Below are 25,292 nucleotides of genomic sequence, written 5' to 3'. Positions count from 1 at the left end.
TAAGCACTGCAAGCTTATGTTATTAGCTTGGGACTCTCTATTAGCTCTCTTCTAAATAATTTCTTCTCATCTTGGATACATTTGCAGCATTGTCTGTGACCAAGCTGCATTCTAGACCTTTGAATTTTTTTCCACATTTTGTTATAGCTTTTTCTACTACTTCTTGTAAGTATTCTGCTGTGTGCACATTTCCTGATGTATCAATTGTTTCTGAATGGAAGACATTCCCTTCTTCTGTTGTCACACAAGCACATACAACAGGATCATTGTGGACACTGCTCCACCCATTAAGACTCAGGTTAACAATTTTACCCTCTAGACCTTTTGCACATTACCAATTTCTCTTTCATATGCTTATCCAACAATTTGCCTGTGACATCTTCTCTGTTGGGTGGACTGTATCCTGGTCTTAATAACTGAACCATGTTAATGAAGTGTGGGGTTCTCAATCATACGGAAAGGAGAGTTTGTTGCATAAACAAAATGGGCAATTTTTTCATCAATTACCTCTTTTTGTAATCTGCTGGTTCTTATCACAAATTCATCCATGATTGTTTCTGGATGATGAGATTTTTTTTTTTCTTTTTGCTACAGGTGATACACTGTGGCTATGTGACATACGTGATGTGATTGAAGCACTATTATTGGCAGATAACTCTGAAACTATAGAAAATGATGGTGACCTTGAAGGTGGATAGTCTTCAGAATCTTGTATGTTGAGGATGGATTCCCCTAAACAAAATAAGTCAATGCAGTTATTTAATTATTATTACCATTTAGTATTACTCATTGCATTCCCTGATACTGAGTGCTACTTTAAAGGTGGAATTGTAAAAGGAAGATCACCTATTTCAGCTATTTATTTTTTATCACAACTGAATCTAAAATGATAGTACCATAAAGTAACAACTATGTTTTTTGCTCAAACATGAGAATTCAAGAATAGTCCAGAAGGAAGACCGGCAGTCCTTAAGAAAGAAGTATGAAATAAAAAAGTTTACCAACCTGAAGATCCTGCATGTTCAGACATGTTCCTTTCATTATCTTCAATGCAGCTTCCTCCTGAGAAGGAACACTTCTCATTGTGTTGTTTCATTCGGGCAACCAAGCCTTGCATTTTTTGGTTGCACTGTTTGCATTTTGCACGCATGCCTCTCTTACCCACAGGTAGAGGAACTTCATTAAAATATTCCCAAACTGGATCTCTTTTACAGGCTGCTATAGGTTTTCCCTTCTAGTGAGAGAATGGTATGGTAGATCTCAAATCAACGAAGGCTACACTCAGACTTCAAGACTTCTGGAATATGCTGCTCAAAGAGTTTCACTTTTTTTTCTACTGCCTGTCCCTCCCTCCTCACATTTAGGTCCAGACTTCTCCTTGTCCAGATCTATTCTGCCCCCAACAATCTTCTATTCATTGAACTATTTGAAACTTTGCACTCTTAGAGAGAGGTAAGGGATTGACTCTGTGTACATAAATTTGCAAAGGGACAATGGGGGGGGGCGGGCAGGGATAGCTCAGTGGTTTGAGCATTGGCCTGCTAAACCCAGGCTGAACTGTGAGTTCAGTCCTTGAAGGGGCCATCTAGGGACCAGCAGGGGACAAAAAAATCTGTCAGGGACAGTACTTGGTCCTGCTAGTGAAGGCAGGGGACTGATCTCAATGACCTTTCAAGGTCCCTTCCAGTTCTATGAGATAGGCAAATCTCCATATATTATTATAGGGTTGAGGTCTGTTATTTCTCACTTCTATATATTATTTATTTAATTAAAAACATATTTGCTGTTAACAACATATTATCTCTGGAGACACAAATCTAGAGTTTGAGAACTGCAAAACTAAGCATCTCTGATGGTATCTTCTAGACCAGGGGTTCCCAAACTTGGTTCGAGGCTTTTTCAAGGTAAGCCCCTCACGGGTCGCGAGACGCTTTGTTTACCTGAGCGTCCACAGGTACGGCTGCTCGCAACTCCCAGTGACCGCGGTACAAGTAAACAAAATGTCTTGTGGCCCACCAGGGGCTTACCCTGAACAAGCCGCGAACCAAGTTTGGGAACCCCTATTCTAGACTGAGTACCGAGTCCCATTGGGTAGATAGAAATATTTAACCTAAATAATCTATACAGAAGCCCCTGGAATCCCATAAGATTGGGTCCTTAATCCATGAACTATTAGAACTCATTTACAAAACTTTTCTTAAACATTACATGAATATATTCTCATACTATAGAATTTATAATCCCTAGTCCATGATGAGCTATAATAGCTAGTCTTTGAGCTATAATGTATCTTAATTTAAAACTATTTTTAGATAGGTTTTTCCCTCAAAAAGCACTTTATAAAAAAATTGATTTTTTTTATTTTTTTTTAAATCTTTGATTTTTATCCACCCTGTTTGAAAATGTCACTAATGTGACAACACTCTTTCATATTGATAATAGAGAAGTTTAAATAAGGCAAGGCCTAACACTAATCTCTGAAAGAACAGTTCACTGGGCACCTTAGTTTAGCAAATTGCTGTTTCCGGTTCCAATTGGTGCTCTAACTAGTTTAGTTTTTGTCTTAACTCAAAATCTTGCTTTAAAAATTACTTATTCATACTTATGTCACATTCCCTTTGCTTTTGATTAGAATATTCTGTAATGTTCATAGAATCATAGAAGATTAGGGTTGGAAGAGACCTCAGGAGGTCATCTAGTCCAACCCCCTGCTCAATGCAGGACCAACACCAACTAAATCATCCCAGCCAGGGCTTTGTCAAGCCGGGCCTTAAAAACCTCCAAGGATGGAGATTCCACCATCTCCCTAGGTAACCCATTCCGATGCTTCCCCACCCTCCTAGTGAAATAGTGTTTCCTAATATCCAACCTAAACCTCCCCCACTGCAACTTGAGACCATTGCTTCTTGTTCTGTCGTCTGCCACCACTGAGAACAGCCGAGCTCCATCCTCTTTGGAACCCCCTTCAGGTCGTTGAAGGCTGCTATCAAATCCACCCTTTACTCTTCTCTTCTGCAGACTAAACAATTCCAGTTCCCTCAGCCTTTCCTCATAATTCATGTGCCCCAGCCCCCTAATCATTTTTGTTGCCCTCCACTGGACTCTCTCCAATTTGCTGTTAGTTGCTTTTATAAACCTTTTGGTCTGTGGCTCATGATTTCATTTTCTGTAGATCAGATTCTGATCCCTTTCCTTAGTTGAGTAGTACCTTGCTCCACAAGTAGCCATATTGACTTCAGTGCTTAGTTATTTTTTTCTTAATATTTGTTCTTTAGTTCAGTAGGTATTGAAGATAGACTTAGCCTTACTGGATGGTAATTACCATCTTTTTTAAAAACAAGTATTTTTCTCATCTTTTCAACATCAGGTTCACTATGATCTTTCAAAAGAATTGCCATTGGCTCAGTAAGTTTATTCATTTTGTTATAGACCCTGGAATATATATTGGGACTTGCTGATTTTTACATGGCATTTTTTTTAAAAGTATTCTCTTACCCGCTGTCTATGTCAAGCCTTATAGTGGGGCAAGCTTTTCATTCCTTCCTAACTGTCCATACCTTCCTTCACTGCGCCCTTTGATTTCAAAAGCCTTTTAAAAATACAGTAGTTCATTAGCTAAACCAATTCAGAATCACTGATTTATTCTTTATTCATTTCTTATTGAGTCGTGTGACTGGGTGAGTATATCTGCAATAATATCTGACAAGCAGGGGCTTAAAACATAGCCCCGTACAGCCAGTCTACCCTGCCTTCCCTTCAGGGTTTGTCTGTGCAGGGATTTTTTAGACCAGTAGTTTCCAACAGGTGGTGCTTCACAGTTGGTGTTTGTGAAAGCTGTAGAGTTGAAAAGGTGCATCCTAGTCCAGGCATAGCTACCACTATGAAATCTAATTTTATTGCCATGATGGTAAAATTGCCTGAGCCTGTTTACACTGTAGCCTCCATTGGTGGAGCTGCATACATTAGGAATTAGAGCTCCAAACTCTTAGTCTAGTCACAAACTAAGATTGCTGAGAGAATTCTGGCTGCAATCAGTCCAGCTATCATGGCTAACTGCCCAGCAGGAGTTCTTGGTAAAATTAATGTGTTCCGTTGGCATCTTGCACTGGATTACCCCGAAGTTCTGGTTGTATAGGAGCGGCAGGGCAGGAGTAGTAGTCGGAAGGGCTGCAGAAATGTAGAAGTTAGTGATCTCCCAGTCTAGCTGAAGGAACTCTATTTGATGCTCTAGAATGGGGGGAACTTAGAGGTTCTTTTCATTCCACTTTAAATGATCCATTAAGTAATAAACTGTGTCAACCAGTATCTGTATTGAAATTCTGTTGTGCAGGCTCCTTTACTAGTCATCACACTGACCTGCTTGTCTCTCTTATATAGTAATAAGCTATGAGGATGTTCAGTAGGTTATTGGAGCACTCCTTAGGACCTTGTAACTTCAACCACCAGAGAAATGCAGGAATAGCCTACTAATGCACATCCCACTCTGGCTTACAGTTGTTACTGTGGTCATGTGCATGTGTGTGTAGAGTAACCAATACAGATGTTACAATATCCAGGTACAATATACATGTAGAGAATTCGGCATGTAAATCTGGGCTTAACTCAACTTTCCTTTTCACTTTGCCATTCACCTTTAAGCGCCCAGGAGCTGTGTTTGGTTCTACGAAATACAAAAATTCAGTTCCTCCCCTGAACGTATAATTTAAGATTAGAAGACTAGGGAAGTACAGAGGTTGAGATCACTTAAGTTTAATTTTTTGACACCTTTTGATCATTGCAAAAGTGTGTTTTAGGAGAGATTTAAATGAGGGCCTTCCATCCACATTTTTTCTACCCTCTTCAGCAAAAAAAAAAAAAAGATTGAAAATGCTTCCAAGACTGAAAAGTGAATTATAGAGTGGTAATGGCCTGACACCGCACATTATCCAATCCTTCCCCCATCTATATGTTCAATGGGGTTTTGACCCAAGTCTTTGATTTCCTTATTTTTGTATTGGGCTTACCCCTTATGGATTCACTAAACTGCAGCAGAAACACCCTGTAGGTTGGGCTACTCTATGGTATGGTCTGTCGTACTGTATTCTTGCTCCAAACTGCATGATACAGTCTAGATTCCTTTTTAATAGTTTCCATTACATTTTTAAGGATATTGTGTAATTCCATAGGTTTATATAGTGATTTATAGCAAAAGATGCCAAAATCATTTGTAAAATTAAATAATGTGTACATTTATAAGGATCACTTCAACTGTCTCTGAAGTAGAACCGCTTCTGAGCTAAACCACAAATTTCTAACAGCTCCCAGTAATCCTGCATAGCAGCGATTCCACAAAGTGAAAAACTTATTTCTAATTGAAACTACCAGAGAAAATTAGGTAGGCAGAATGTAATTACCCAACCTGGTTCGCAGTCATCTAAAATAATTTCCAAAATGGTTCATAAAAGGTTGTTTACAGCAATCATGCATCTCAATTATGTAATCATGCATTCTGATTTTTATAGTATTGCATATCTCAATTTCATGTTCTTATTCAAAGTGCATAATTAGTTAACATAATTATATTACACTGTCATTTTAATATTAGGACCTACTGTTAGTAGTAAACTTTGATTTAATTTTATTCATCAAAATATTCAAAGTAATGCAATACAAATACTTTTGACACAATTCTTTTTCTAATCTCAACATTGTTGCAACAGATTTTATATTGTGACTCCCTTTTTCTCATATTGGAGCTACTATGTCATCCTTTCCAAATGACATTTAAGTACCTTAAATTCATTGCTTTTTTCCCCTCCTCTGGTTGATTGTGGGATAGAAATATATTTGATAGATTCCCTGGATACTGTTGTTAACTGTACAGTTATTTTGGTTTACAAGAAACCCTGCCAAGTACAGCCCAGTTACCCTCAAATTTACCTCAGAAGTGAAATCTGCAGAAACTACAGGTACCAATATGCAACATTCATTATAATATGATAGGTTATGCTGTTCAAATCAAGATATATTATTGTATGTTGATGTATGTAGTCTCTGTGGGTAGCAGTACAACAGTAAAATGTCCATTTGAAATTGGTCATTTTCACCAAAACCAATTAATTTCAATATGGTGAAGTTTCTTGACTGTATAATTTTTTTTCATTTCCTTTTTAGCAGTGTGAAAACTAAGGCTATGTCTTCACTAGCAATTTTCTCAGTCAGGGGGTTGTACACCCCCCCTCCTCCCCGACTGACATAAGTTTCAATGACAGAAGCGCCAGTGTGGACAGCGCTATGTCATCAGGAGACGCTCGCTCCCATCGCCATAAAGCGGCTACACAGGAGACCTTACAGTGGCGCAGCTGCAGCAGTGCGGTTGTGCTGCTGTAAGGTCTGTAGTATAGAGATAGTCTAACACAGGTAAATGTTCATATGCATAGCAGAAGTTGTCAGGCTCATACACAAACTCAGAACCTCCCTGTTGTGCCAGCTACACAAGCTCACAGTGAGATACTCCACTTACCAAGCAACTGCCACATTTTGCACCAGCTTCAGTTTCTGAATGGCTTTAAGGTGTAGCTTTACATAGAGCATATTGTCACTTCAAGATTAAATTATGGATGACAGTAGAAGGGTCCCTATCCAAAAGGAGTGGTCACACTCTTGCCCTCTGCAGGTATGATGCTGCAGAATTAATATGGTGACTGGTGCTACCTAATCTTCTAGTAGCACCTGAGAGTCCAATGTAAGGGAGAGCTCTCACTATAATGTAAAAATATTAATAGAATTATTATAACTTTTTAAATCTTAGGTTATTAAACTTGCCTTTACAGAAGGTTAAGGTATATTTATCATTACTATCATACCTATGAGGCTTGGAAAAAGTACCTCACATGCATATATTTGTTTGTTTAATTATATCCAGAAGAATTCCAGGAGGCTTCTGCTTTCTGTTACCCTGGGGACAAGCAACTGTCAGGAAGAAAACCCCTCCTTAGCCATAAAACCGTGTTTATTACCCCTAAGAGTGTTCTACAAATTCAGAAAAGCTGCATTTTAAACTTTAACTCGCTTTAACTTCATACTGTGTTCTTTTGTGCTATGTTTAAAAGATGTATTGGGTATTGAAATTTGTGCTTTGTACAAACTATTTAATAGCAGTTGAATTGCTATAACAAACAGAATGTATCTCTAAGGCTTACGTCAAGAGACAGACAAACCAAAAAAACTTTTATCTAGACCAGAACTCCTCCTTATTGTATAACGTATCAGTTTGGTACAAGTGTAATCCTTACCTCAAGAAAACAAACCATGTAGGAAAAGATCTGATTATGTGGGAGGGAGAATAGGGAGATGGTTCTTTATGCAGGATACTCCAAAAAGGAATGCAGGAATCCTATAACTGTAGGACTGGCAGGGACCTCAAGAGGTCATCTAGTCCAGTCCCCTGCACTTATGGCAGGACTAAGTATTACCTAGACCAGCGGTTCTCAAACTTTTTCTTTCAGAGGCCCCACCCAAACATGCTATAAAAACTACAGCCCAGCTGGGCCCCAACTGCATATAAAAGCCAGGGCCAGCGTTAGGGGATAGCAAGCAGGGCAATTGCCTGGGGCCCCATATTGCAGGGGGCCTCACAAAGCTAAGTTGCTCAGGCTTCAACATGAGCCCCAGGTGGTCAGGCTCGGGGTCCCAGGCTGCAGTCCTGCACAGTGGGGCTTCGGCTTTCTTCCCTGGGCCATAGCGAGTCTAATACCGGCCATGCCTGGAGGACTGCCTGAAACCTGCTTGCGACCCCCCAGGAGGCCCTGAACCTCTGGTTGAGAATCACTGACCTAGACCATCTCTGACAGGTGTTTGTCTAACCTGATCTTAAAAATCTCCAATGATGGAGATTCCATACCATCTCTAGACAATTTATTCCAGTGCTTAACCACCCTGACTGTTAGGAAGTTTTTCCCTCATGTCCAGCCTAAATCACTCTTGCTGCACGTTAAGCCTGATACTTCTCATCCTATCCTCAGAGGTTAAGAAGAACAATTTTTCTCCCTCCTCCTTGTAACAACCTTTTATGTACCTGAAAACTATGTCCCCTCCATCCTCTCTTCTCCAGTTAAACAATTTTAGCAATAAAATTTTTCAATCTTCCTTCATAGGTCATGTTTTCTAGAAATTTAGTTATTTCTGTTGCTCTTCTCTGGACTTTTTCCAATTTGTCCACATCTTTCCTGAAATGTGATGCCCAGAACTGGGCACAATACTCCAGTCCAGGCCTAATCAGCCTGGAGTAGAGCAGAAGAATTGCTTCTCGTGTCTTGCTTACAACACTCCTGCTAATACATCCCAGAATGATGTTTGCCCCTCCCTCCCCCCCCCTTTTTTTTTTTTTTTTGCAACGGTGTCACACTGACGCTTATTTAGCTTGTGATCCCCCAGATCGCTTTCTGCGGTACTCCTTCCTGGGCAGTCATTTCCTATTTTGTATGTGTGCAACTGATTGTTCCTTCCTCAGTGGAGTCCTTTGCATTTGTCCTTATTGAATTTCATCCTATTTACTTCAGACCATTTCTCCAGTTCGTCCAGATCATTTTGAATTTTAATGCTGTCCTCCAAAGCACTTACAACCCCTCCCAGCTTGGTGGTATCTGTAAACTTCATAAATGTACTCTCTATGCCATTATCTAAATCATTGATGAAGATATTGAACAGGCCGCCCTTCCCGCAGCCCCCATTGGCCTGGAGCGACGAACTGTGGCCAGTGGGAGCCGCGATCGGCCAAACCTGCAGACGCGGCAGGTAAACAAACCGGCCCGGGCCGCCAGGGGCTTTCCCTGAACAAGTGGTGGCCTGACTTTGAGAAGCACTGTTCTAAGTAACTGATTTCAATTGTTTTTTCGATTCCATAGGATTTAGTTACGATTGCTTACTTTGCCCATCTATAAACTGGCTGGTTATTCATAATAACCAGACAGGTTTTCACCTGTCCTTAAACATATTCTTTTCCTTATTTATAAACATTCTTCATTGTCTAAGGATATACGAAGACTTGATTCATGATAATTCTGGGAAATAAGATGGTGGTCTCAACATATCAAAAGAAATGTGACACTGAGGGCAGACCCGCTGTCAAAGGTGTAAGCTCTGTTGAAAGCTTTTCCAGCCTCCTCAGTTCCTTCTTACCGCTTGTGATGATCATTAGAATTGCTGGGCTTGCCTTAGCAAGTACTCTGTGTACTCATTATAAATTTCTTGTAAATAGTTATCTAGTACTTAGCTAATTCTATCTATAGCACTTACTTTCTTTTTCAGTCCCCAGATCTGGCGTTTCCATTTTTTGGTACTGAACAATACCTCGGTGACAAGTCTTCAAGCCCTCTCTCTCTCATTCTAAGCCATTGCCCATGAACAACCCACACTCAAGCTGCTTGAAGTGTTTGGGCGAAACTCAGATTTGCTTATCATTGCCAAATTTGCAAAGACTTTAACCCAAGGATTAAAAAAGACTGAGAATCCAGGCTGAAGGGTTTGCTCCTGAAGACAGTCTTGAGACCTCCGTCAGAGCCTAGCCATTGTGACTTGGCATTGAGCACTTTGGCTTCAGTTAAGAGTACATTTTCTATGCAATCTGAGACCTGGCATGACTTGTCCTCTTCACTGTCTAAAAAGAGACATAAGGTCTCTAGAGACTCTGAGAGGAGGATCACTGATACCTACATTTACTAAGCATGTGGTTGAGTAGAGTGCAGCCAAAATCCAAACATTTCTCTTCTCAGAAAGAGAACTACAAAAACTAGCATTATTCATGCCAGCATCGAGGCAGGCACCCAAAGTGGCACCTTCTATGTTTTGTGGTACTTCAGCAACCCAAGACCATCACGCTGGAGGAGTTTGTGGTGGTGAGACTTCTGCTGAGCTTATTGGTACCGGTATCCCCAACAGTGCATGATACAATACTCCCAGTACCGGCAGACAGAGTACTCCCATTACCAGTATCGTCAGTGCAGTACTCGGTACCTTGATGTCCTTCAGTGCCTCAGACTTCACGCTGGTTTACCCTTCAATGGTACAGACAGAGCAATGTTGGTTCTTCACTGACTCAGCACTGGTCTCTGGCACTGAGGAGCGAGCTCCCCCTAGGTCAGCAGATGGTGATTTTGTTCTCCTCTGAATCTGAGATTGGCTCTTATGTTTCCTAGTCTTGGAGCCTGTCACACTACTCCCAACCGATGCATTACTACCCTGGGTTGCCTTGAAATTCTCCAGCTGGAATGGGATCAGGCATTTGGCCAGAGAGTTATTAGGGCCCAGCCCCATCCAGTGGCCGTTTTCGAACCCATGGTAATTCCACCAGTTTCCAGGTCCTACATGAGCGGTTCCTGCTCTGTGTCCTTGGAGAGGCATGGAGAGTCTACCGACCAGGGACCACCTGTTTGAGTCCAGTACTGGGACTGGTGGTGAGCAGGAAAAGGTGGTTCAGGAGGAGCATGCTCGGCAGCTAACAGAAGAGGGGCACCTTCAACCTGTGCTGGCTTTATCATTGTCCTCTCATGATGAGGCAGTTTCCCCAGGAAAGAGAATGACGGGGTCAGCAGACAGCAACCCCCAAGTCACAAGATGCTAAAATACTTGATTTATTTTGTAGAAAAGTTTATTCTGCTGTGGTTGTGCAACTCAGAATTACCATCCAACAAGCTCTTTTGGGAGTTATGATTTTCACATTTGGGATGCCATGTTAAAATTTAAGGACATGTTGCTGGAGGACGCGAAACCAGGGTTCTCCTCTTTAGCTGATGAGGGAAGTTCGTAATGAGAACTTGGACTTGGCTGCTATAACTGTGTCTTCTTTAGTTTCCATGCACAGGAGCTTTTAGGTGCAGACTTCAGGGCTTCTGCACAAGGTCAAACAAACAATTCTAGACTTGGCCTTTGAAGGGTCATCCCCATACCTCTTTAAGGAGCACTCTCAAGAGGAGTTCCTCCTCCAGGAGATGCAATCTCTCCTTTCTGTGAGAACCACAGAGGAGGTTCCCCAGCATGTCAGAGGGAAGGAGTTTTATTCCCATTATTTCCTAATCCAGAAAGGAAAGGGAGGTCTCAGACTAATTTTAGACCTGTGCCAACTCAACAGATGTTGAAAAAATACAGTTTGTTTGCATGGTCACTCTGGCTTCTGTTATTCCATCCCTGGATCCTATAAACTGGTATGCAGCCCTTGATTTAAAAAAAACCTACTTTCATGTGGTGATTTATCAAGGTCACAAGTGTCTCAGATTTATAGTGAAACAGTCTCATTACCAGTTCACCATGCTGCCTCTTGGCCTGTCAGCAGCTACTTGGTTTTTCACAAAATATAGGGTAGTGGTAACTGCCTTTCTGAGGAGACTAAGAGTACAAATCTATCCTTACCTGGGTGTCTGGCTAGTAAGATACTGGTCCAGGGCTCAGGCACTATCCGGTGTGTCTCTCATTCAGTCAACTATGAAGGCTCTGAGTCTGCTGGTCAATTTAGAAAAATCTACCCTTTGTCCAGGTCAGAGGATAGAGTTTATAGGAGCAGTACTGTACTCTATTCGTGCTGGAACTTTTCTTCCAGAGGCATGGTTCCAAACAATTCAATCTCTTGTTGCAGATCTCAGCTTGCTCACCCTGTCACAACAGCAAAAGCCTGTATGATGCTCCTGGGGAATATGGCCTTGTGCATATACATAGCCCAGCATGCCAGATTCCATCTCAGGATTCTTCAAAGTTGACTGGCCTCCATTTATTTGCAAAGTCGTCACCTTCTGAACTATGTGCTGTATGTGCCCTCTCACATTCTGACTTCTCTAGATTGGTCGACAGACCTGATCAGTGTAAGTGCAGGCATTCCCTTTGTCTGCCCTCAGCCTTCACTGACATTGTTGATGGACACACATCTCCTGGATTTATGGTTCTCCCAGGACCTGTCTGTACACATCAGTGTCAGGAAGCCAAAGGCTATCTGTTTAGCCTGTCAGGCTTTCCTATCTCAGATCAAAGGAAAAATCTGTTTGCTGCTGTGGTCTATGAGAACAATGTTATACTTCAACTGGCAGAGAGGAGCCCTTCCCTGTTTTGTCAAGAGGCAGCTCACCTGTGGGACTTCTGCATTGCCAGTTCAATCAATCTTGAAGCCTCTTACATTCTATGGGAGCAAAATGAGCTTGCAGACCACCTAGGCAGATCATTTACAAGTCACCATAAGTGGGATCTACACCCAGATATAGCCAGATGCATTTTCCAAAAGTGGGGGACTCCCCAGAGAGATCTATTCACAACAAAACCAATAGGAAATGACATCAGTTTTGTTTTGTTCCCTACAGGGTCGTAGTCCATATTCCATCACAGATGCTTTCGTACTATCCTGGTCGAACAAGCTCTGCTACGCTTTTCCCTCCAATTCTACTCTTTCACAGAGTGTTGCTAAAGATCAAACAGGACAGTGCCCAAGTTATACTAGTAGCCCCGGCAGCACTGGTTTTCCACTCTCCTGGATCTGTTGGAGCCTCCAATATCGCTTCCTTTGGACTCAGAGCTAATTTTGCAGAATCACGGTTGGCTGCTCCACCTGAACATGCAGGCACTTCATTTAACAACCTGGAGGCTTCATGGCTAAATTCTAGAGAGGAGTCTTGCTCAGAGCAAGTTTGAGATTTTTTGCTAAAAAAAAAAATAGAAAGTCCTCCACCAGGGCTACTTACATTGCCAAGTGTAAGTGATTCTCCGTTTGCTCTTGTCAGTTCAGGGTTTCACCAATACAGTCCTCAATCCAGCATAGTCTGGACTATCTATTGTACCTAAAACATTAAAATTGGGCAAAATAGTTCTATCAAGGTCCACTTGGCAACAATATCATCTTTGTAACCCCACATGGACAACCATTTTATTTTTTCTAGCGGTACATCAATCAGATTTCTGAAAAGCCTGGAAATGTTATACTGTATCTACAGATTCGATAACCTGGTCCTCCCTGGGACTTCACCTTAGTTTTGTCAAAGCTTATGGGGCCTCCGTCTGAGCCTTAAGCAACATGCTCCTTGCTAGATCTATCAATGAAAGTGGCTTTTTTGGTAGTCATCACTTCAGCCTGGAGCGTGGTTGAGCTGCGTGCTTTGATATCTGAACCTCCTTATACAATTTCCTTTTAAGGACAAAGTATATCTGCACCATAATCCAAGAATTCTCTCTAAAATGGTATCTAGTTTTGTATTAAGCGGTCCATTTACTTACCTACAGTTTACCTGACACAGCACTTCAACAGAGATGAACAAGGAAGAAGGGCTTTGGTGTCCTACATACACAGGACTAAACAATTTCATGTGTCAGCTCAACTATTGATGTCCATCGCAGACAGGAATAAAAGTTCTCCCACACTTTTCACAGAGAATTTCATTGTGGATAGCATCCTGTGTTTGTTTGTGTATGTTATGAACTGGCTGGCATTTTCTCATCAAGCAAAGTATCTGCACATCTGACAAGATCACAAGCAGCCTCGGTGGCGTTTCTTGCGAAAGTCCTTATCCAGGATATTTGTAGAGTGGCAGCTTGGTTTGCAGTCCACACATTCGCATCCCATTATGCCATCACTCATAGAAACGATGCTAAATTTGGGTGAGTTGTATTCCAGTCTGTGTACACACAGACTCCGATCCTCCACTTGCTTTATGGCTTGTGAGTCACCAAGAGTAGAGTGGGCATGTGCAATCACTCAAAGAAGAAAAAGCAGTTACTGACCTGCTGTAACTGTTGTTCTTCCAGATGTGTTGCATGTGTGTCCATTCCATGACCCCTGCTCCTACTTCTCTGCAGTAGAGTTGTCCAGCAAGAAGGAGCAGAGTACATTCTGGGGCAGCTGGGTCCTTTTATATTGGGACAAAGTGCTGCACAAAAATACATGGCACTCAAGCAGCCCCAACTGGTACTACTGCGGGAAAAATTTCTGATTCCGTAGGTTGCGCACACCAAGTGTGAAAGAAACATGTACAACACATATCAAAGAACAACAGTTACGGAACTGTAGTAACTGTTTTTTACATATAATACCTTTACCAGACACCTTTTATATACATGTTATGACAACAGTGTGTTGGGGTAATGAGTGTGTCAGGCCAGACGTGTATTACAGTCGGCCCTCAGCCAGTGAGCATTTCAGGGCTTGTAAGGTGATAACATGTTAAGTTCTGCCCCAGAGAGAGGACGAGAAATGGAACGAATCACATGTGAGATGTTAGTCATATTACTAAATGAGTGCTATTGGATGTCTAGTTTCTATGACAATGAGCATGGCAAAAGAACCTATTTAGAATAAAACATAAAATCAGATCAGTACTGCCTGTATTAAGCACTCATCTAGCTCTTATCTTTACCAATTTCGTCCAGACACAGTGTGTGCCTATTAACTATTTTGGCCAGGTCAGATGAAATCTAGGCATAAAGCTGAATGTCATCAGCACAGTGAAAACACTGCAGCCATGTCTCCTTACTAACTGTCCCAATGGCCCCATATAAATGTTGAACAAGACAGGAGACAAAATGAAACCCTGCAAAACTACACACACACACTATCAAAGAGGGAGAGTTTGTCAGCACTGCCTTCTGAGAATACATTACATATAAGGAAAGGGTTTAATCATGTTGATCCACAAACTAGTCAAAATCATCTCATGATCAGCTGATAGATTTAATGATATCAGCTCCATCACCAAGAAGAGAGTTACCAATACAACTATTGCATTCTCTCTGTCCCAGACCCAGGTTGGTACAAACATTGACCATGGTTACAGAGCTCTGAGACAGCTACTTTATATTCTATTCTAGATAGGTTTTTGTACTGAGCTTATCACTGTAGTATCTAATGTGAGAGATGTTTTGCTACAATGTTTTTAATAATCTTAACCAAAAAATGGAAGATTGGGTTTACAGGGTGGTAGCAGGCTAGTCAGTGGGCCAGATTTATCAAGGGATTTAGGTGCCTAAATTTTGTGGATCCACAAAACCCCCACTTAGCTCCTCCTAACCCTATTGGTGCCCAAACTCATTCAGCATCTCCTATTGCTAAGGCCCTACCAAATTCACAGCCTTAGCAATAGGAGATGCTGAATGAGTTTGGGCACCAATAGGGTTAGGAGGAGCCCTAAATGCATCACGGACCATGAAATCTGGTCTCTTGTGTGCTTTTACCCTATACTGTAAAGATTTCACGGAGGAGACCAGCGTTTCTCACTTTGGGGGTCCTGATCCAAAAGGAAGTTGCAGAGAAGGGGTCACAAGATTATTTTAGGTGGGTTGTGGTATTACCACCCTTACTTCTGTGCTGCCTTCAGAGCTGGGTGGCTGGAGAGCATTGGCCATTGGCCAGGCACTCAGCTCTGAAGGCAGTGCGTCCCCTCACCATCAGTGCAGAAGTAAGGGTGGCAATATCATACCATGCCACCCTTACCCCTGCGCTGCTGCCTTCAGAGCTAGGTGGCTGGAGAGTAGCGGCTGCTGACTGAGGGTCCAGCTCTGGAGGCAGGAGCATGGAAATAAGGGTGGCAATACCATACCATGCCATCCTTACTTCTGTGCTGCTGCTGGCAGTGGCTCTGCCTTCAGAGCTGGGTCCAGGGCCAGCAGCTGCTGCTCTCCAGCTGCCCAGCTCTGAAGACAGCGCCGCTGGCTGCAGCAGTGCAGAAGTAAGATTAGTAGAACTGCAACTCCCCCTACAATAACCTTGTGACCACCTTACAACTCCTTTTTGAGTCAGGATCCCTACAGTTACACTATGTGAAATTTCAGATTTAAATAGCTGAAATCATGAAATTTACAACTTAAAAAATCCTATGACAGGGAAATTGACCAAAATGGACCCTGAATTTGGTAGGGCCGTAGTTATTGCTGTAATGGTTTCTGCCTCTGGGCCTGTACGCTGCTGGGTCAGGCAGATGTCCAGACACTATCTCATGCCTAAGACACAGTGCAATCCTCAAACTAGGTTAAGATAGGCAGGGTAACATGTGTCTCACCTGTGTGGCCTGATCCGTTAGGCATGCTCAGAACTGGACTATAGAGGCATCCTTTCTCTGTCTCTAGCCCAATTAATATGTAATTGTTTAATACAAAATGGAATGGCTTCAGCAGGAGAGACTGAGAGACCCATATCAGAATATTCCATAGTTCAGTGGTTTGGGCACTCACTTAAGAGGTGAGAAACCCCTATTTAAATCCTTTTTCCTCATCAGGCAGAGGGGGGAGTTGAACTGGGGTCTTCCATATCCTGGGTGTGTACTCTAATCACTGGGCTAAAGGTTATAAAGGAGGCCACTTCTGTCATCTATCCCACCCTGGCAGTTTTGTGTGAAGGGAGGCAGACATCTAAGCTGTTGCAAGAACGGGATAGGTGTCTGCCTCCAAGAGAGAAGGTTCCTGGCTGTGGATCCCAAACAAAGATAGGTGCCTCCCTTCAGCTCTCACTTAAGTATCTAATTCTGGGAGAGGCACAGGATTTAAGACACACTCCTCTCCTCAGCATCTCCCTTTGACTGACCTACGCAGCATCCCACCTGGCTTGTTGGTTTTTGTGGATCCCATTTTCAGATGCCTATCTCTACTTATGCATTGTGTGTGGCACGTAGGCACCTAACCCAGGGTTTTTGGATTTCAATGATTTTTCAAAGTGTCTAAAAGTTGCATGTTGCAGTGCCTTTCTCTTTGTGGCTCCAAGCCCATGCCAAGCTATGGTTTCTTGAGCAGTGGCCATATTGAAGTAAGAGAAGCCATCAATCTGCCTTCCTTCAAGAAAGTGTTGACAATCTAGTGTGATTTATTTTTTCAAAGGGATTTATTGTATCTAGTGTTAAAACTATTGCTGATTTTGATGATGGTTGAATAAGAAAGAAAAAGTATCCCATTTCCTAGACATATTCAACTGTTTCACTCTTGCAATTTTATTGAATGAAATGTAAACTTATGCATATTTACTTAGAAAAGACTGTGTGTGTGTGTGTGTGTGTGTGTGTGTGTGTGTGTGTGTAAAAATATAAAATATTGTAATATAGGTGAAAAAACACTTTCCAGTAATTCAATGGAAAGTCCATAATCTGCTTTCCCAATGGGAAGAGTAAATGTTTCCATGAAGCAGAACTAATTTCTTTGCCTTGTTCAGTCCTATAAAGAAGTTAATTAAGCAGTAGGAATTTAATTTACGTGATAGTCACACCATCTCCAGATAAGTATAAAACTGATTTATGGCTAGAATTAGATCAGGTGAGCTAACTCTGTTTCAAAAAGCTATTAATTTTTATTATAATTAATCAAACAATCATAAAAGGCGGAATCAGCAACTTGAAGAGAGCATTAGTAGATTTATTTAGTTATTGAATGTTTTTACAATACTCAAGTTTTTGTTGTGGGCCTTTATTTAAAGGGACACTGTCAACTCAAAATTTTAAAATGTCCACTTAAGAAATAGCCTACAAGTTGTTTTTGGTATATACTTCCACTTAAATCTTGCTGCCATTTTTGTATTTTATAATCATACTTTATCTTCAAAATATTTTTCTCCTGTAGCTGTGTGAAAAGTCCAAACAAGTAAAACATTGAAACTTGGCTAAACATTATACCGTACTGTCAAATACACCAAGAAAACAAATTGAGAAATAGTAAAATATTTTGTTCATCTTTTACACTATAGTTAACTTAGATGTTCATGGTAAGTTTTAAAAAAGTGTGATTTTTAAATTGTCACTTCAAATAAAAAAAATCACAAACAATTAGAGAAATGGGTTTACCTTATATTTCTATAATTCAAGACCACTTTGCATATTTGTGTTAAAAATTAACTGTATTATTTTAAAGATGTAAATAACAAAACAACTAAATGGATTTTTAATCACCTATGTAATTGTTATAATGAAGCAATTATTGAAATTGAAATTACAGTAGTGGTGTTGCCAGTATTGGTGTTGCCAGTATTTTTATGGATTAGTATACCTAACAATGTGTTAGTGTCATTGAATTATGAATGGTTGGACAATATTCTGTCCTCGGATACAGGTGGAAAGCTTTTGCTGAAATTAAAAAGGGTTGTCAGCATTTTGAAGGAAAAAAATGTTCTCATGTTTGAAAATCCTAAATATCTGTGGTTTTACTCCCAAAATCACTCTAAAATATTTATGCATTACATTAAAAAAAAGTTAAATATTTTTATTTCGTATTTGTAACAAACTTTTTGTTGCCAGCATTGGCCTGTTCAGTAAATGCAATGTACTCTAATATTATCTCAATGTAGTGTGTATAACTTTTCCTCAAGTAATACAGTTTGTACATTAGCTTACTATGTAGTCAATTAATCAATTTCCATTTCATTCAAAATGAAGTTCTTTGACCTTCTATCACCTACATATTAAGCACCTGATGTTCCATAATTGTATGAGAACATTGCTGTTCTATTGCCATTCTACAGAATGTAAGAGAAAAACAAGTATTTATTCCTTCTTATTAAGTTATATTGCTGTACTTTGAAATACTTTGTGAATATAAGCTAGCAACATCACCATACCACAGTAGATCTATTAGTATTTCAGGTACAGTGTCCTGCCTTTCATAGAGCCCCATATATGATACTTAGGAAGAAGGGAAACTTAAAGCACTTAGTTCCACAGTTCAAAACATGATGCCATACGGAAGGGAGAAAAATGTTTTTTTAACCAGTGGGTGGTCAGCAGTACATCATCTGGTTTGAGATTTGATTGTTGTTTATTAATTTGGGGGGACTAACTTGGCCCAGAGAGTTAAAGGTGTTAATGTGACTGTCACTGCACAACATTAAACAGTTATAAAAGGCTTTGGATATTGGAATACAGTGACGTCAGCCTGCTTAGTCCTATGGCAAACACATAGCTAAAAATTGTTTTTAATTATGTATTAAAGATACGGGGGGGGGAGGGAAAGCTTTTGAAAAGTAAGGTATGAAGCAAGGCTTTCATTTTCATATTATTCCTTTTAGCTGTAGAGGAAGGAAGAAAAACCTTTTCTAACAAGTTTTTTAGATGGTATTAAATATGTTGATAACTGACCTTTTGGGATAAGAGAAGTTAGTTGAGATGGACTGGGGCTGATGCTGTTGCTACTGTTAACGTCTGATCCCACTCCTAGAAAACAAAACGAGAAGCTTACACAAAAGGGGAAAGAAAAGAGCAACAAAAATTGAGCTTCCACCTCTGTGGCTGATTGAGTGAGTTGCAGCCTCACTGCTGGAGAAACACAGGCCCAGCACACATTCTGATCAGCCACTGCAAGTCCTGGCAAACTGGTACCTGCATTTGGCTGTTTTAGGGCACTGTCTTGAATTGCTGCTTTGGTCACAGGTTCACAGCAGTGTTGCAAAATATACAGTCTTTACTAGCTAAGCCAGACTCTTACTAAACAGAAGACAAATGCAAAGAGATAGGAAAGAGAAGAAATAAGGTAGGGAAGGAAAATGACACAGTTGGGAAGGGGGCGGCATGGTACAGGAATCAGTCTTACATCCCAGGTGATGTTTGGGATTTAGCCAGAGCCAGTGAAGGTGGCAGTGTCCTCTGGATTCCTTTCTCTGACTTTTGGTTTCATCTGGACTTCTCTCAAGATTAGGACAACAAAGGGCTAACTGCCACAGTGGATCCTGGGGTCCCAGGAGAGGGTGTGTTATGCAGCCTTGATGGTGAAGCTTGCCTGTTTTGGTTCACTCATCTCTCAGCTAACAGTTGGTTAGATTTTTCTCCCCCAAAGTCTTTAAGGACCCCAAAAAGAAGTGATGGGTGGAATAGCTCATTTGCTCATTATTTTGTCCACCAATTAAGCCTAATTTCCAACACACCAATTTTGGTTAATTGATATCCGGTCCCACACTTGTCTTGTTTACCAAACATCATTTTAACACCATTCTTGAGTTATATTAGTATATATTTTGTTTGGATTAATTCAGTCTTTGTATCTCATTGGTACCTATCAACATCTGTTGTTATAGGTGATTGGAACATTTTATAAATGTTTATTCGCTTTCCCACAATTAGGCTTACAATTGGGGTAGGTTTATGAGCCCCTCAGTATTACAACACTTCCTTTTTCCTAAAGTTGACTTAAAAAGAGAGGGCAGGGGAAGCTGCTGTGTTTGTGTTTTTCAATTTTTAATTTTAATAGGGTTCAAAAAAGAACTAGATAAGTTCATGGAAGATAGGTCCATCAAGGGCTATTAGCCAGGATGGGCAGGGCTGGTGTCCCTAGTCTGTTTGCCAGAAGCTGGGAATGGGCAACGGGATGGATCACTTGATGATTACCTGTTCTGTTCATTCCCTCTGGGGCACCTGGCATTGTCAGAAGATAGGATACTGGGTTAGATGGACCTTTGGTCTGACCCAGTATGACCGTTCTTATGAGGAAATATTAAGAATATCAAGTCTTGTCTTTGCTGGCAAGTTAAAAAAACTGGAGTACAAGTATTCTTAGCCCCTCCCCCCCTCGCCCCAAGCAGTGCTGGTTCTAGCAAATCAGGGGCTCCCTGCATAACTGTTGGATCAGGGTCCTGAACTACTCTGTAAGTGCTAATAAGATTCAACGTGCAACTTTCTCTCTGATTCCTAACCCAAATCCATATACTATCTTTGAGCTTTATGTGATGTGCTACAGGGCAGAAGAGATAAAGTACTCAGAATAGGTGAGTGTTTGTAGAGATTTAGGGGTACATTGGATAAAGGTTTTCTGCTAACTGGAAAGAAAGGGACATCTGTGAAGTTTATCAGGCAGGGCAGTTATAAAGGAGGAGATATCCTGTTACTTCAAAGGGCTCAAGCTATTATGACCACAGAGCTTTGTAAGCACAAAATAGTTCATACTCCAAATTGCACAATAAGGAGATTTAAGCAGTAAACATCATAGTACTATTTCAACTCATCTCTGATAGCTCTGATGTGGGATGTCCATGCAACTAGATGTTTGACAGCGCATCTGAACTGGCTCTGCCATTAACTGAGAGGACATAGACAATGTCTTTTGCAGAGAACTCTTCTCCCAAGCCTGTGTCAGGAAATTGTTATGTGGTGTTAACAAAACCAAAAAAAATGTTAGTCTCTGACATCTGACAATCCGTTCCCCTTCAGTTGCTCAGGTTGTAGCACTTAACTCTGACCTCCATCAATAGTCAAAGCTACAGACCGAGTACACACTGTGTGGATAGCTATTTCCAGTTACACTAAATGTATCTACCATTAGTTGTGTCCTCTTGAAGTCATATTATGGGGCAATGGGAAAACTGATCACTCTTTCCTTTTCAGTACCTTTCATTGTCATAAATGCCTGTTTTATTTCCAGGGAGCCTTTTATCATTCTGTCGGGAGGCTTGTCATATGATACTGTAGGAAGAAGACCCTGTTTAACAGTCATGCATGGGAAAAGCACTGCTGTGCTAGAAATGGATTATTCTATTGTTGATTTTCTAACCCTCTGTGAAACTCCGTACCCTAATGGTAGGTTCTGTAAAGATTATACTTTTACCCATTCTCTTTGTAGCTTTACTCTGCCGGAATACTCCTTACTGCTTCTGCCCCACTATTATATCTCTGTGAGGGACAGGACTGGAACAATAACATCTGTTGTAGCTATTGTCTGTCAAGTTTTGTTTCAGCATTCTTTTAAAGGTGAAATAGGTTTCATAATAAACCCCAACATCAATTATAATGTTCTGGAAAAGAATTAGTAATTACATGTGGTTTTTCTTCTTTTAAAAAATAGTACAATTTATTAAATGTGCATGCATACAAGCATTTATAAAATACATCTATATGCATTACAATGCAAAGACAGTTATAAATAATATTAATAATGATTAGCACTTACCCAAGTCTTTTAATCTACAGTGATTGTGTAAATATTTACTAATTATTGTAACATTCCTGTGAGGTTAGTAAGTAAGTTATCCATGTATCAGAGGGGTAGCCGTGTTAGTCTGAATCTGTAAAAAGCAACAGAGGGTCCTGTGGCACCTTTGAGACTAACAGAAGTACTGGGAGCATAAGCTTTCGTGGGTAAGAACCTCACTTCCTCACTGACTTGCATCTGAAGAAGTGAGGTTCTTACCCACGAAAGCTTATGCTCCCAGTACTTCTGTTAGTCTCAAAGGTGCCACAGGACCCTCTGTTGCTAAGTTATCCATGTTTTATAGGCAGGAAACCTCCACCAGAGATTAAGTAGTTTACCCAAATGGACAGAGAAAGCACAATGTTTCATCTGGGATTAGAAATTGGTTTCTGGTACTATGTTCTGTGCTCAGGCCATTAGAATACACCTCTTTGTTGTCTATTAGAAATGCCTATTAGAAGTGTATTGTCTATTAGAAGTGTACCTATTGAAGAAATACCTTTTGTAGATCATTAGAATAGTATGTCAATACATCTAATGTATAAATTTTCAGTGTTGAAATGTTAGATATTACATCACATGCTCAGAATAGAGATCACTGTAAAAATGAGTTGTTGAATCATGTCCGCAATATATTCCAACTAATGTTTTAAATGAAAGCATTACATTATTTTTGTGCGTGTTCCAGGGCTTGCAATTGGAAAAAAAAATGAAATTTCATAAGGGAGAAAAGTTTGTGCATATCCCCACTCTAGGAAGTCACCTGTCATGTCTCAAGACCCAGAGTTATTCAAAGCAGTAAAATTTTTAGTATATATGTCTGACATCCACAGATCTAAATGTTCTAAACCATGGTTACAAAAGACCCCAGTCACACATCCTTCTGTAGTGCCTCTTTTTCCATTAGCTAGAGCAACCACTGAACTTGCTGGTTCATTTCTATTTTCCTCATCTTGTTGTTTGCTAGTTGATTAATTACTAACAGCTATTTTTATTTATAGTTCTTACTGGATGTGGGTTTGGAGTTGTGGTAGGCTAATACTGAACTACTGTGAACTCTCAGTCATAAATTTGAGTATAGGTGTACCTCAGAGGTCCCAATGGTGGACATTGAGACACAGCAAGGTTCTGTTAAGAGTACTTTTTGTACTAGCTATATACTTGTAGCAGATGAGTATGTTCAATGTCTTGGTGGTGGGACTTGCATCTTGCTCACCCACTCTTACCTTTAAACTTTTTGCCAAAGGCTGAAAGGATAGAGGTGCAGTTGACCATCCAGAAAGAACAAGATCTGTCCAAACAAGTATTACACACTGCTCATGTCTCCAACATTTGCTCTCCACAGAAATTCTAGTTTGCTGGCATTCGTGGCTCAGAATGTCTGGCCTACTCCAAGTTAAAATTCTGGAATTGCCTTTTAATTCTCCAGATTTTGGTACCACACTGGTGCTCCTTTCAGATGGAGAGTCCTTCAGTTCCTTTTGTAAATTAGGTCATTTACTGTTTCCTAATCTCTCACAGTGAAGATCTGCAGAAGCAATTCTGTGAGGGGAAATAAGGTTACTGTTAGTAACTGAAAATATTGCTTTCGCAGATCAAAACACATTCCTTCCCACTTCTCAGTCTTTTGAAATGGATTTAATTGAGAGGGAGAGGAAATGAAGATAGGTGGATAAGGTCTACAACCTCAATTTTGAACATAACAGATTTGTGAATACCTGTGCATGCTCTAATGGTGTTACTGCTTATGGCTAGTAAAGTGTGTGGTATGCAATCTCCTGCAATGTGAACTGCTGAGCCTATATGTTAGGAGAACTAAAATGACTAATATGTAACCTTTCTTTTTGTCTGTTTTTAGATTTTCAGGAACCATATGCTGTGGTGGTTCTTCTAGAAAAGGATTTAGTACTTATAGACCTTGCACAAAATGGGTAAGAATCTAGGGTGTATTGGAGGGTATATGGAGTGTCAACTTAATGGCAGGCCGCTGTGTATCCATTTGATGTCACCTATCAACATTCCACTTGCAAATGAAAATAATTTTTAATGAGACTTACTGGAACTATGTTTGAGATTATTGCCTTACTAAAACTCCCAAATGGACTCTTGACAAGCAAATCCTTTTTAAAGAGCATCTAATTTTCTGTTCTACATTTTGGTTTTAAGGACTAGATTTTATTTAAAAAATTTCTACTTCCATATTTTTATAATCACACAACTTCTGAGTATGGCCTACTCTCTGGCAGGTAGGTGTAACATGGCATACGTTTATAATTGAGTACCATATTGTTCTATTTCTGCCAAGTTTATTGGCTTCCAGCTAATAAGAGAGAACTTCTAGTGATTTCATTCATGCTAAGCCCATCAGGAGAAAGTTCTTTAATGCTAGCAGACTACTGGCTGCTAGGTGCAGAGCATCATAGTAGTTTGCTAAGATTGTAAACTCTTTGTACAAGGATTGCCTTTTTGTTCTGTTTTTGTATAATGTCTAGCAAACCAGAGTCTTAGATTCTTAGATTCTAGGACTGGAAGGGACCTAGAGAGGTCATCGAGTCCAGTCCCCTGCCCTCAAGAGATTCGGAGTATGGGAGGGGGCTCTGGACTGAGGCAGGGATTTGAGGTGTGGGAGGGGATACAAGTCTATGCTAGGGGTGCAGGTTCCAGGGTGGGGCCGGAAATGAGGGGTTTGGGGTGTGGGAGGGGGCTCTGGTCTGGGGCTGAGGGGTTGGGTTGTGAGGGGAAAGGAATTGAGGGCTCCGGTTGGGGCTTCAGACTCTGGGGTGGGGGTGAGGGGTTTGGGATGTAGGAGAGTGCCCCAGGCTGGGACTGAGGGGTTCAGAGGGCAGGAGGGAGATATGGGCTGGGGCTGGGGGTTGGGGCACGGGAGGTGGGGGAGGGGGCAGGCTCTTGGTGGCCCTTACCTCAAACAGCTCCTGGAAGTAGCCACATGTTCTTCCTCCGGCTCCTAGGTGGAGGCGTGGCCAGGCGGCTCTGCCCACTGCCCTGTCCACAGGCCACCCCCGCAGCTCCCATTGGCCAGAGTTCCTGGCCAATGGGAGCTGCAAAGCCGGCGCTTGGGATGAGGGCAGCGCACAGAACCCCCTGGCTGCCCCTACGCTAGGAGCCAGAAGGAGGACATGCCACAGTTTCCAGAAGCCATGCAGAGCCATGGCAGGCAAGGAGCCTGCCTTAGTCCTGCTGCACCACCAACCAGACTTCTAATGGCCCGATCTGCAGTGCTGACCAGAGCCACCAGGTTCCCTGGCAACCCCAATCTTAAAGTCAGCATCCTTAGTCCACACATGGAAATAATTTTCTTTATTTAGGGGAATTGATTTTTGTGTCTCTATTTATTTAGAGAAATTGGGCAAAGCCTGCTAGGTAATGAAGAGTGGAGGGTGAGTGAGGCAGTCTAAGATACC

At 41.1% G+C, this 25,292-nt stretch overlaps 1 protein-coding gene across 4 annotated transcripts in view; it reads left to right on the top strand.

The window, feature by feature from the left end:
- The window catches only part of STXBP5 (syntaxin binding protein 5), a 182,196-nt gene that overhangs the window by 90,778 nt on the left and 66,126 nt on the right, over positions 1-25,292 (top strand). For all 4 annotated transcript variants that reach the window (XM_054021714.1, XM_054021715.1, XM_054021713.1 and 1 more), the window contains exons 10-11: positions 21,325-21,479; positions 23,729-23,801. In XM_054021714.1, coding sequence (XP_053877689.1) covers positions 21,325-21,479; positions 23,729-23,801 — 228 coding nt within the window. The remainder of the gene's footprint in view (positions 1-21,324; positions 21,480-23,728; positions 23,802-25,292) is intronic.

This window comes from Malaclemys terrapin, chromosome 3, assembly GCF_027887155.1.
Source record: "Malaclemys terrapin pileata isolate rMalTer1 chromosome 3, rMalTer1.hap1, whole genome shotgun sequence".
In the NCBI taxonomy this organism is placed as follows: domain Eukaryota; kingdom Metazoa; phylum Chordata; order Testudines; family Emydidae; genus Malaclemys; species Malaclemys terrapin.
This window is presented reverse-complemented; position numbering and strand designations above follow the sequence as displayed.